Here is a 12,542-nt window from a genome sequence, read left to right on the forward strand (position 1 = left end):
GGAATGCAAATCGGATGGAGTTGCAGAAGAAGCAAGAAAGATACTGTAAAGCGAATGAAAACCCAGGGGACCACAATAAACCCTACAACGCAGGGAACCCAAAACCCACCTTCCAACCCAAGAAAGCCAAACACCCTATTCTTCAACCTCACCAGTCTCAGAACTCACCTCGACCCATGACCCTCAGCTGGAAGATGCTATAAGTGTAAGTGACTGGACATATAAGGCCACTGCCCAAGAACCCCAACCGGGTGCAAGTCATTACACCACCATCACACGAATATCCCCAGGCCGAGATACTACTCAATCCCCTGGAGCGAAGGGGAAACATGAGATGGGGAAAGAAGGTTTCCGCGTGGAGACTAGATGGGCACAAGTGTCAGCTATCCACCAATCCTTCGTGGATCCCAAACTCATCAACCAAGGCCAAATGACCATTTTATACCCTTAGTATTCACAAGCTGATAGACTTGCCTACGCTGGCTGCCTGTCCAGTACAAAGGCTGGTCAGGAATGTGGACTTCTAGCAGTCTATGACAATTATTCCATCCCCATGCTATGGGGGAAGACTGGCCAACCAGGTGAAGGGCCAGAAAGTTGGGGAATGGTTACACGGCAGTCAGCCATGGCAGCTTCCACGATCATTCCTGTTTGACCGTCCCGCCGTCTGTGTTACCAGAACCCAGAGAGGTTAGTGGCCCGATCCCCTGCCACGCTGACCAGCCACAGCACTCCGAGTCCAGGCCAGAATGGAACACAACCCCCAGCAAATTGCAACCACATCTTCACCTAACGCCCTCCAAGAGGGCGCCAGCGAGCCTGAATGGCAGAAGCAACAGGACAACCATACCGAGAGCTCAGCAGAGCTGAATCCCACCAGAGTGCACCAGCGGAGAGCGGTTTCACCAGCAACAGAACAACCCCATCACCTACATCGCTTTCAGAGGGACCAGCCAAGTCCCCGTCTGAGGACAGAACTGGGTCCCCACTCAAGGGACCAGTTCCAGACTGACAGCAGGAAGCAGGATGCACCTTCAGAAAGCGTGGGTGGCGGCACGGAGCACCCACCGCCTCTCAGCTCTTCTAACGGATCCCGCTTGTTACAGACAAGACTTTTATACAAGGAAATCCTTCTGGTGGACACTACCAGGAACGAATGGAAGCCCCTAATGGTTGGTGGTTCGAAACTAAGTACGTGGGAACTTCTTAGCTTAGCCGCATGATCAGTCCTAGTGGTCAGCTGGCAGGTGAACAGAACCAAGCAGATTCGTGGTGAAGTCCTTTCCACTGGGAGGGGAGATGGCAAGACGTTGCCCAGTATGTCCGGTCTTGTGAGGTGTGCCAAAGAGCTGGGAATGAGCCCAAGATCTGGTCAAGCGGCCCTCTCAGCCACTCCCATGAATTGGTCCCATTTCAAGCAAGTAGCTGCTGGATATTCTTGGGCTCCTTTCCCAGAAAAGATCGCCAGAGGAAGCAGTACGTACTGACTTTCATGACTGCGACCGATGGCCGAGCAGTAGCTCTGGCAACACCGGCGTAAGCTGTTTGTTGCCAGAGCCCTAACAGACATTTTTGCCAGGGTAGGTTGGCCCTCCGATATCCTTACAGATTCAGGATCTAATTTCCTGGCAGGCACCATGAAAGACCTGTGGGAAACTCATGGGGTGAATCACTTGGTTGCCACCCTAACACTTCTGTCTTACATTCCAGTCATGCCAAAAAATTCCAGTTAGTTTTGGATATTAGCTAGTGTAGATTTCACAGCTATTGTTAAAGAAAAACACAATTCTAGAACAGAGCTTTAAATATGATTGATGAAAGTGGTATTTTGTGGTTATCATTTAAGAGTAAAATTAGTGTATTGTTTCTTCATGTAAAAGAAAATAATTGTGGACGTTACGGTCTAAATTTCTTGTAGTGGATAAATCAGGTTGTGTGATTTAGAATTTCCAGTGAGAGTTATTTAATGGTGTGAAATGTGGTGGACAAACAGGAGATAAGTATAGCTTTTGATTTGTGAGCCATATTGTTGCGTTTCTTCACACATTTTTATAGTACTCAGATTCACCATTTTAATAAATTAAACTGGCTGTATGTAATGCATATTTCTAGAAACATGAAGGAAAGTATCCTTTGCTCACCTAATTAAAATTCAGTTAAATTGGTTTCACTAAACTAACCCATTTTCTGGACATTTTTGGAGGGGGGTCTGTAGAATAACAAACAGATGTAGGTCCTGATCCTAAATTTCTTATGAACCCCAGATTCCCATGGAAGTGAATGAGAGTGATTTGTGCCAAGAATGTACTGTAAGGTTTAATTAGCATGCTAGCTTCCTAAATAACCATGTGAATTTTTACCACATGAAAAATTCCAAAATGTGCTAAATTAAGTCCATAACAGTTCAGTGTTGCTTTTGTTTCTTGCAATGATAAAAAGAGCCTTCTAATTGCCATATACACATGAGACAACATGCACTGTTATAGGTAGGGTGACCAGCTATCCTGTTTTTAAAGGGACAGTCCCATTTTTGGGCACTTTTTCTTATATAGGCGCCTATTACCCCCTACCCCCTGTCCCGTTTTTTCACAGTTGCTATCTGGTCGCCTTAGTTATAGGGGAATAATAAAACAGTGAAATTTATGGTGTGCATGTGCAATCTGACAATGCGTTATTTGTCAGTTGTACTGCTGCAACCTCATTGACGCTGGAGGAGTTGAATCAGTAACTTATAGCAGAAGGTAGGCCTGCCTTTGTAACTATCACACTGTCAGTTACCTCTGAAGAAAGACAATAAGTGAGAATTCTCAAAAACTGTGCCAACATCTAGTACAACAACTTCTCTATTTCTGAGATAATTCATGGGTATATGGCATTTCATTTTTCCTAATTCAGAAAGAATAAAAAGGCTAAGATGTTTCATTAAGTAGATGTTATACACCTAAATAAATCACTGTTAATATGATCATTAAAACAATCCAATATACAATTTTTTCTACAATCAATATATTACATTATCTTGTTTTCCAAAGAACAGACATTGCACAATTTTGGGCCCAATCCTGCCTTCCAAGTTATTTGCAGTCTGATTCACACAAGGATCCCAGGACCAAATCTTTCATGTTTAACATATTACTTTTATTCTTAAAACTGACATAAAGCCCCTGATTCCATTGAAACAGTGGGAGTTTTGCATTGACCTCAATGGGAGAAGTACAAATATAATGATAAATTAGATAGCATTGTACACTTATTGCAGTTCATCCATAGAAAAAAAAACATTTTACAAAAGTAAGCATCACTCCAATTTTATGGATGGGGAAAATGAGGTACGGAGATCAAGTGATTTGTCCGAGGATAAAACATTGTAAGATCATCTGTCAAAAATCTTGCCCGCATACCAGACAGCAAAGTGCTTATTATTACTGTGTTATTATACAAATAATAAGTCATCTCATACACAGTTTGATTTTAGAGAGCCACTTTCAAGCCATTAATTTTTTTGTTCCCCCTCATTCCCTGAAATCTTGAACACACCATATTCTTCTGTTCACTACTTGAAAAGGTTTTTGAAGTCTAGGTCAGTATGGAAGTATATAATTCAGGGAGTGTATTTTGAAAGATAAGGACATGTCTTTCTCTATATTGTGTGGTTTGTGCAGGATGATGTTTTAGACAGAATTAACTGGAATCTTGTTCTGCCATTTTAGAGACAAAGCCTGTTTACATAAAAACCAATCAGAATAAAATTACCAACAAAAAAAGGGAATAGAAAAGAAGAATCTTTTTCACTTAATGAATGGGCCTCCTTGGTCCCATAAGGTTCATAAAAAGATTATTTAAACTTTCTCCTAGCTGCTCCAGGGGCATTATCAATTACCCATATGCCCATCAAATATTATGTAGCTGTAATTAAACTAAATTACTGTGCTGTGGCTTTCATTACACAATGACACACTTTTGTTAGAGCCAGTGAAAAAGCTTAATTACAAGTCTAGACATCCCTGAAATCAGAGCAAAAGAACTTTCTTTTCATATTTTAAAGAGAATTCAAAGCTTTAGTAGCATTTTTAGCTATGGAGAGCCAATGCTGAACTGGAACTGGAACCCATGGTTTTTGTTCCACTCACCTGTATCCTGCAGCCTTGATTTAGTAATAGCTTCCATGTGAATGTCCTAAAAATATTCTGTAGCAAAACAGCAGAAATAGAGGCTATAAAAACTTCTCCCTTTTAAACTCTGAGTGAATTAAACTATATATATATATATATATATATATATATATATATATATATATATATATATATATATATATATATATATATATATATATATATATATATATATATATATATACACACACACACACTCTGAAGCATTACCATAGAGCATAATATAAAAGTATACACTGAAGCCCAATGTCACCTACTTCTTCCCACAGCTAAATCAATGCCTGCTGGGAGTTGTCACCTTAACTGAAGGTGTTCAGCCAAAACTCTTTCTCCACAATGTTTGCTAGACATTAAAGTGGATTAGGTGTCAATACAAATAAGCAAACCCAGAGTTTCCTTGCCATTACCAGTTCTTCATCTTTCAGACTCGCAATTCTTGTGATGTCATCATAATTTCACTAGTCATCAGATCTTTCAGGCTAGATGAGACCTGAATTTTTGAGGTAAAAAAGAAGCTTTCCTGTCTCACAAGGAAGCAAAAAAATGGGAAGTGGGACAGAAGATGAATGTTTTTTTTCTTTGCAGGTCACCTTTAGGGAGACATGGGCATGTGCCAATCATAAGTTGGTATTGTGTGTTGCATGAATTAAAAACTAGGAGAAAGCCTGTCTGTATTTTACAGAGTAGACAGGGTAAGGATCTGTCTTTATTTGTGTTTTCTACAGTGCTGAGCATGTCAGAGTTTAATCCATTTGACACTCCGAATCCTAAAATACATTTACTTCAGGTCTTCTAAGATTATATAAAACTGATACTGTTGTAACCTACTGTGTGCCTGAAGTTTGCTCAACACCCTGTGGGGTCAATCCTACTGCACTTGGGCTAGCAAACAAGGCTCACAGTGCAGCAGAACCACTGCAGTTCTATTATGGGGAGGAGAGGGGTAGATAGACTTTGAAGAGGCAATGCAAGAGACTGCCCTCTGCACCACAGATTAGTTCTCTGAGGCTGTACATTCTGTAGCAGTGCACATAGGAGCTGGGAGAGTAGACAGAGTAAAGCCAATGAGTCTGTAGCTATGGAGACTCATGGCTAAAATTCATTTATTTGGAGGGGAATGGTGGGTCACAAGTGATGTTTCCACAGCTGACAGGCAATTGAGGTGGTCACCAAATAGTTGCACTGGTGCTTCCTCACCTGCTAATGGAGAGTATTCTGCTCCTCCAGAGTTGATCCAATGGGCAAAGACTATTTATCATCATCAATATGATACTTTTATTCAGTAGTGCATAGGTGTGCTGGGCATTGTGCAGGCATAGGAAGACAGTGCCTGCCCAACGGCTTTACAAAAATAAACAACTCTGTGTGATCTTTATTCTGTGTGGAGACTGAGCCAGGTCTCCTTTCTCCAGGTTCAACACTGACTACCAGGATAGTGGGGTTTGGCTGATTGTGCCCACGGATTCTCATTAACCCTTTCAGTGCGGGGTTGGTAATGTACCCCATCACACACACACATTATTGTCACCATTTATATGCATTTCAATCATCTTAGACAATTAAAATAATCTCTTTTGTTTCTAGTCAGTTTCTGTGGTTTTTTGGTTTGTTTGCTTTTCTTTCTGGTTCTTGTGCACTATTTGGGTGACTGTGTTCCTAATAAGCAGAAATGGCCCCATTTATAGGATCTGTCTTGATGTTTGGTTTTTAAAACGGTGCATTTTTCAAGTGTTGTAACCTAATGCAAACCATGGCCCATTGAAAGTGTCACTGGCCACTTGAACTGGTGAAATTGACTGAACACATCCATGAAGAACCTCTAGGTCTGAGTCATGTTGACATCTTTCTTCATCTCTTCCCTGAGGCCTTCCAGTGACCTCTTGTTCACATAAATCTCATCAAGACAAGCCATCACCTCCTATTCAGTCAAGTCCATTGGGTAGCAGGAAAGAGGAAGATTGCTTGACTGCGAAAAGAGCTGGGGAGGCAGAGAGGGCTCATTCTTTTCTCTCACCGTACTATGCATGAATCCTTGAAACACTGCAAAGTCATCTTTTGCACACCCACCTCCCTGCTCATGTCAGGTGTCCCAGCTTCTCCCCCACCACCACCCCCGAAAGTCTGTTCAGTCTGGTCACTAATAATGATGCAACATGGAGTTGCATGCACTGCAATGGGGAGTTGTTTGGATATGACCAGACAAACCAAAAATACTCAGTAAATAATTTGTATTTCGATTTTTATACCTAGTAAAATAAAAACTTTAATTAGACAGTGCCCTGTAGTATTGCCGAAAACAGTGCTGATTCCAGATTGCCCAGTTCTAAAAGTTTCTGAACGAAACACTCAAGTTATGTCTACACTGCAATTAGACATCCACAGCTGGCCATGCCAGATGACTCAGGCTTGTGGGGCTCAGACTGCAGGGCTGTTTAATTGTGGCATAGACTTCTGGGCTCGGGAGGTCTGGGACCCTCCCACTTGCAGGGTCCTAGAATTGGGGCTGCAACCCAAGCCCAAATGTCTGTCTGCATGGCAGTTAAACAGCCCCTTAGCTGAGTCAGCGACAGCTGGCATGGGTCACCCCTGGTTTTTAATTGCAGTGTAGACATAGCCTAAAGATCAAACTTTTAACAAACCTACAGAAGTGTGTCAGGCCCACTGGTTTCTGCACACAGGCCACATTTGCTCATGAAAGTGGTTAACTGGGTGCAAAATACCTGATCTGCACTCTGACATTTGTGGATTGGGAGTTTTTTAAACCACAAACATGAACTCATTTCAAATTCCCTTCTGCCTGCTCACCTTAAATGCTAGTAGATTAAGTTTTGTCTGACTTCAGTTTGTAAGAATGATTATCAGCATAACTTCAATACAGTGTAAATCCATATGTATGCTCAAAAATACATTTTCACTGAGATAATGCCCTTTTCATGATCTTGCATTGTTCTTTTTGTGTTACTCCTTTTCAACTGTTAAATTAGTAACTCATCCTGTTCTTGTTTATTGTAACGCACTTCTGAAGAGACTAATTGCTGTTACTTGACAAGTAAATCACATACTTTAGTACACAGATGCTACTTGACTTTACTGAATCTGAATATATCAAAGTAATGTTGCTATGGAAATACAATGCTGTGAGGTAAATACAAATTTTCTACTTAACAGTTTATGGTGGTAACACAGATTAATGAAGCAGCAAACAGTGAACAACCTTCTTTTACATTCTAAAACCATTTACTGAAAATTAGAAGAAAGTGCAAGCAGGACTATTTGGTTAATAGTTGAATATCTCTGTGTATTATAAACTATCATATAGTACTGTATACTTACAGCAGTTTTCATCCACAGACCTAAAGCCCTATTACACAAATATCATCCCTGTTTTAGAGATGGGGGAAACTGAGGTGAATCATAGAGTCTGAGGTCACACACAGAGTGAGTCCCTGGGAGAGCCTGGAACATACCAGGCTTGTGACTTATCCCCTGGACCATGTTCCTCCTCCCGGTTTCTTTATTTTTACGGTAACTGGTGACCATTAAATGACATAGTTAGTATATAGAAGGTAGAGCTAAGGTATTTGCTGTGCATGATAATTACAGTGTGTATATAATTGTTTCTGTCTCTTAATTCAAAGCACAGCTTTCATGATAATTAACTTGGGACCTACAGTACCAAGGCATTCTTTCTACAAAAAAATTATACTGATTAAACTAAATCAGTGAGAAATCAACTGAAGCGAAATCACTATCAGGCACCCTTAAACTGAAATGAATGCCCACGTAAGGGGACTGCACCAATTTAACAAAATCAGTTTCAAAACCAGGTTAGTTAAATTGGTACAATTTTCACATGTAGACAGGTCCTGAGTGTAACTATCAAGTAGCTTACATGTACAAATAACCGTTGCACTACATACTAAAAATACTGGGACTTTGATGCTCCTGTCACTCACACTGGTTGAAGTTACTGCAGTTTCACTAGTGTAAAATAAATAAATAAATAAATAAATAAAATGGGGGGGGGGACGGTAAACAAGAGGACAGTCAGGTCCAGGGTATTTACCAAGTAAAGAACTGATTGTGCAATCAGGGCATAAGCTCACAAGGCCCCAGGTATACTGGCTGTATACCAGCAACCCAATCTGTATATAACAGTTGGCCCAGATCATAAGGAGGGAAAGAAGGCAACTGCATGTGCTGCAGAACCTTAAAGAGCAAAGCTGCTTGGAGCCAGTAGCTCCAGTAGAGAGGAAACTAGTGGCCTCCTTCCTGAAGATGTAAGTCTGGCTGCCTAGTGTCTTTGTGCTGAAGAAGAGAGAGACTTTTATTTTTCCCATCCATAGAAATAAAATTTGTTTCTAACTTGTGGCAGGAGATCCGATTTCACACTCGGACAACTGAAAAAGAGCTGAACAGATTTTGCCCAAATTTTCCACCCAGAAAAATGGGATAAGATGAAGCCTTGACATTTTCAATCCAAAACCATGATAGCTTTTGAGAAAGCCAGGGGCATGTGAAACCAAGGCTTCCGGACTGCACAGTATTATAATCTTTCAGACTGCTGTAGAAAGTAAAGATTTTATTTTTAGAGCAGCAGACATGCTAAGTTTTCCACAATGCTTCTTCTCATCAAAGTTTTTGTGTAGTTCAGTAGTTGGGTGACCATGTTCTGATGTCTCAGAATGATTTAACATACAAAGCTGCCTAAATGCTTCTCTGATGCTTCAGATTTCAATATCTCAGCATCTATTACCTTAACATTAACCCCTAGAGATGTTACCATTGTGTTTTAAATGGTCAATAAGCCCCTCAGGGATGGTTTTTCTTCTCAATCATGAGCTGATGCTCTCTCTCTTTCAATTTTCAGTTTCTTGTTCAGATGACAAACTATATTCAAGTGTCTCGTGCTAAGAAGTTTTGTAAACAATTTTTTGAAATCTGGTTAATTGGGTTATCCCTTGTCATGAAATAATAGTCAGTAGACTGCAAAAGGAACAGGAGTACTTTTGCGTATACAGACTAACATGGCTGCTACTCTGAAACCAGTCAGTAGACTGTAACTATAGAGGATTAGCAAAAAGCTATTTCATACTATGATTTAGACACTTTGATTTTTCCCTTCTAGTACCTGCATGCAAATGGGATTGTTCACCGTGATTTGAAGCCAGAGAATCTACTCTATGCAACACCAGCACCAGACGCACCATTAAAAATAGGTGAGCAACACTAGCTATATACTTCCCATCCTTCCCTTGTATTGTTATTATTTTATGTGGTTCACATGTATCTCCTCTCTTCTCTCCATCATTGCATTCTATTTTAGCAATGATATCCAGATGAATAGGCCCATTCTTTGTACAGCAGCACAGCTGTGCATTGTTCTTTAAAAATAAATAAGACAGATTGCTGCCCTGAGGAAACGCAGCAAAGAATCTTGTGGCACCTTATAGACTAACAGACGTTTTGGAGCATGAGCTTTCGTGGGTGAAGCATCTGACGAAGTGGGTATTCACCCACAAAAGCTCATGCTCCAAAAAGTCTGTTAGTCTATAAGGTGCCACAGGATTCTTTGCTGCTTTTACAGATCCAGACTAACACGGCTACCCCTCTGATACTTGCCCTGAGGAATTTACAGTCTAAATTAGGCGCAATACCTCAAGAGATGACACACACAGGAAGAATCGGATTTGGGAGAGTGAAGATTACAATACGGAAAGATTATGAGATCAGATTCTAGCTACAAACACCACTTGTTAGTTCCTTTTTTGTTAGACAATATGTTACAGTTTTGGGACAAATATGAATGAGAGTGCGAAGGTGGAGGTAAGCAATGAAAGCAAGCCAGAAGGAGTGAGTTTTGAGGAGCTTGAAGGAGGAGAGGCAGGTTGTTTGGCACAGATTAGAGAAGTTATTCCAGGCATAGGTGGCAGTATGAAAAAAGATGTGAAGAAACCAGATAAGCTACAAGCTGACTTGAATTCGCAGAGTCTGTCACAAACCAGGGTGAAGAGGGCATTCACTGAGGGCCTGATTTCCAGCAGCGCTGAGCACTTGCAACTGCAGCTGGAGTCAGTAGGAGCTCTGGGTGCTCAGCACCTTTGAAAGTCAGACCCTAAGCCTCTGAGAGATGAATATTCACCACTTCCATGTAGAGAATATACAGTTTGTGTGCCGGTTTATGGCAGCCCAGTGCCATACTATGATAAAGCAGAAAGCACTAGGCACTAAGCGCTGGGCACTAGGCACCAGGGGCACTAAGCGGCGCACATCAATGCACCGCATTGGGGACCACTGACAAACCCCGCTATACCACGACAGGGCCGCCCAGAGGATTCAGGGGGCCTGGGGCAAAGCAGTTTCGGGGGCCCCTTCCATAAAAAACAAGTTGCAGTACTATAGGAGGCCCCTGTGGGGCCTGGGGCAAATTGCCCCACTTGCCCCCCCTCTTGGTGGCCCTGCCACTTAGACCTGATTATCAGTGATTTCAGTGGTCACTTAACAAAACAAAAGACTATCTATGGAGCGTAATCAGCTCTGTCTTTAAACAGTGGAAAGGGGCAGGTCAAATAGTACCTGTGACTCAGGCAGACCATCAAGCAAAACACCTGTCCCCACCCTCTCTCTTGATGCTCAATCAGCACAGGCTAATTACAGTTCTATTGCCTTTTACATGTACAATAAGAACAACATTTCATTCCCACCTCCCTCACCCCCGGCATTCAAGTGATTTGTAACCCAACCCCAGCCAAAATCTATCACTTGGGCAACACAGATCTGTTTTGCTGGATACCTAGGTAGATTAGTGTGAATGTAAATAAAATCTGGTCCTGAAGCCTTTCCCCCAGTCCCCAGCTCACACTTGCTGTCAGGGAGAGCTCATTTAGACTTTGCTTACAAATCATAACTTGCCAATGTCACCGAAAATGAATGCACTGGCATCGTCATAAAAACAAAAGATGTATAAGGAAGCTAGTCTATGTTCATACTTTTCAAATCTATTATACTTTTTCAAGATACATGTATTTTATCATACACTTTATATGCTTTTAAAGTATGTATTAATGTCTCAATTTCAATTCAAATTTCCAAACAATCACTAAATTGGCAACATTGCACATAATTAATTCACGAAACTGGGTGGAGGGGTGTTTGGGGAAATGTTGGTGGGGTGTAGGGGGTGTGTGTAGGGAAATCCCTGAACCACTCTAAACATAGAAGGCTCATGTTGTGTGGACACATTTTCATCTTGGCCATTTCAGAAACAGAGGCAAAGGAATTTCCCCACCCCTCTTCACTGGGACAGCCCTGGATTTTTTGGATTTCCTTTCTAGTAAATATACTGAGAGTACAGGAAAGTGAATGTAGTGAGTGCAGGACAACTTTTAATTTGGCAATTTCATGACTGGAATCAAGCCATGTCGGTTCAGCCATGGTCTCAGCAGCCAGATTAGTTTTAGATCATGCAGACTTCAGATTTGGATATTGGACCAGTGATGTCTATTGTGCTTGGACAGTTCTAGTTTAATGTGCCTAAGTACACTTTGCATGATCTTACTGGCCCAGTGAAGGGATCTGGTAAGTCAGAAATATGTTAACAACTGGTAAACACAGACAATTACAAAAATATATAAATTAACCAATAACCAGAGTCCAAAAGGTGGACTGTCATAACAGCTATCCTGCCTTCAACATCTTTTTGTTGTTTAAAAAAAAATCATTTAAAAAGATTACATGGAAAAAATATAATGAAAGAAAAAGCAAGTATCTTGAACTCATCTTGATATCCCCAGATAATTTTGCATGCCATGTAATCATATGCTGATCTCTGGCCACTGTAATACTCTACGCATTTTACAAACAGCAAGAGGTAAGCTGCAGTACTGAGCCACAAATCTCAATGTTCTTGTGTCAAAAAGGAAATGGAAAGTATAATTTAACATGACTTCTTTAATCCTGAAAGCAGACCTCATTCTCCTCCTCTTCCAGGAGGAAGCAGGAGGAGCAACCATTCTCACTGCCAGATCCCTGCACACATCAAGGCATCATCTTACCGTAACTAGCCCCTGGCAACCTAACTTCTACACCTTTGTTAAAAAAGAACTCCTATTTGAAAATATATTGCATAATAAATAAATAATACATGTAAAGATAAATAAATGTAAGCATAATAAAGCTCAAAGATAGGGCAACAAGTACTCCTGTTCTTTTTTGCAGATACAGACTAACCTGGCTGCTACTCTGAAACCTGGCACAAATAGGGGTGGCCAGATCAGGGGGGTTAGCAGTAAAATAGGACCCACCCCCTCCCCACTCGGCCCACCATCACACCGTCTTCACGCCCTAGTCCTCCACTGACTTGCTGCGTCC

General features: G+C 41.2%; 1 protein-coding gene across 2 annotated transcripts in view; it reads left to right on the plus strand.

Annotated features, from left to right (window-relative positions):
* The window catches only part of CAMK4 (calcium/calmodulin dependent protein kinase IV), a 305,065-nt gene that overhangs the window by 250,801 nt on the left and 41,722 nt on the right, over positions 1 to 12,542 (plus strand). For both annotated transcript variants that reach the window (XM_075067151.1, XM_075067152.1), the window contains exon 6: positions 9,301 to 9,391. In XM_075067151.1, coding sequence (XP_074923252.1) covers positions 9,301 to 9,391 — 91 coding nt within the window. The remainder of the gene's footprint in view (positions 1 to 9,300; positions 9,392 to 12,542) is intronic.

The sequence above is a fragment of the Chelonoidis abingdonii genome, chromosome 6, assembly GCF_003597395.2.
Source record: "Chelonoidis abingdonii isolate Lonesome George chromosome 6, CheloAbing_2.0, whole genome shotgun sequence".
In the NCBI taxonomy this organism is placed as follows: Eukaryota; Metazoa; Chordata; order Testudines; family Testudinidae; genus Chelonoidis; species Chelonoidis abingdonii.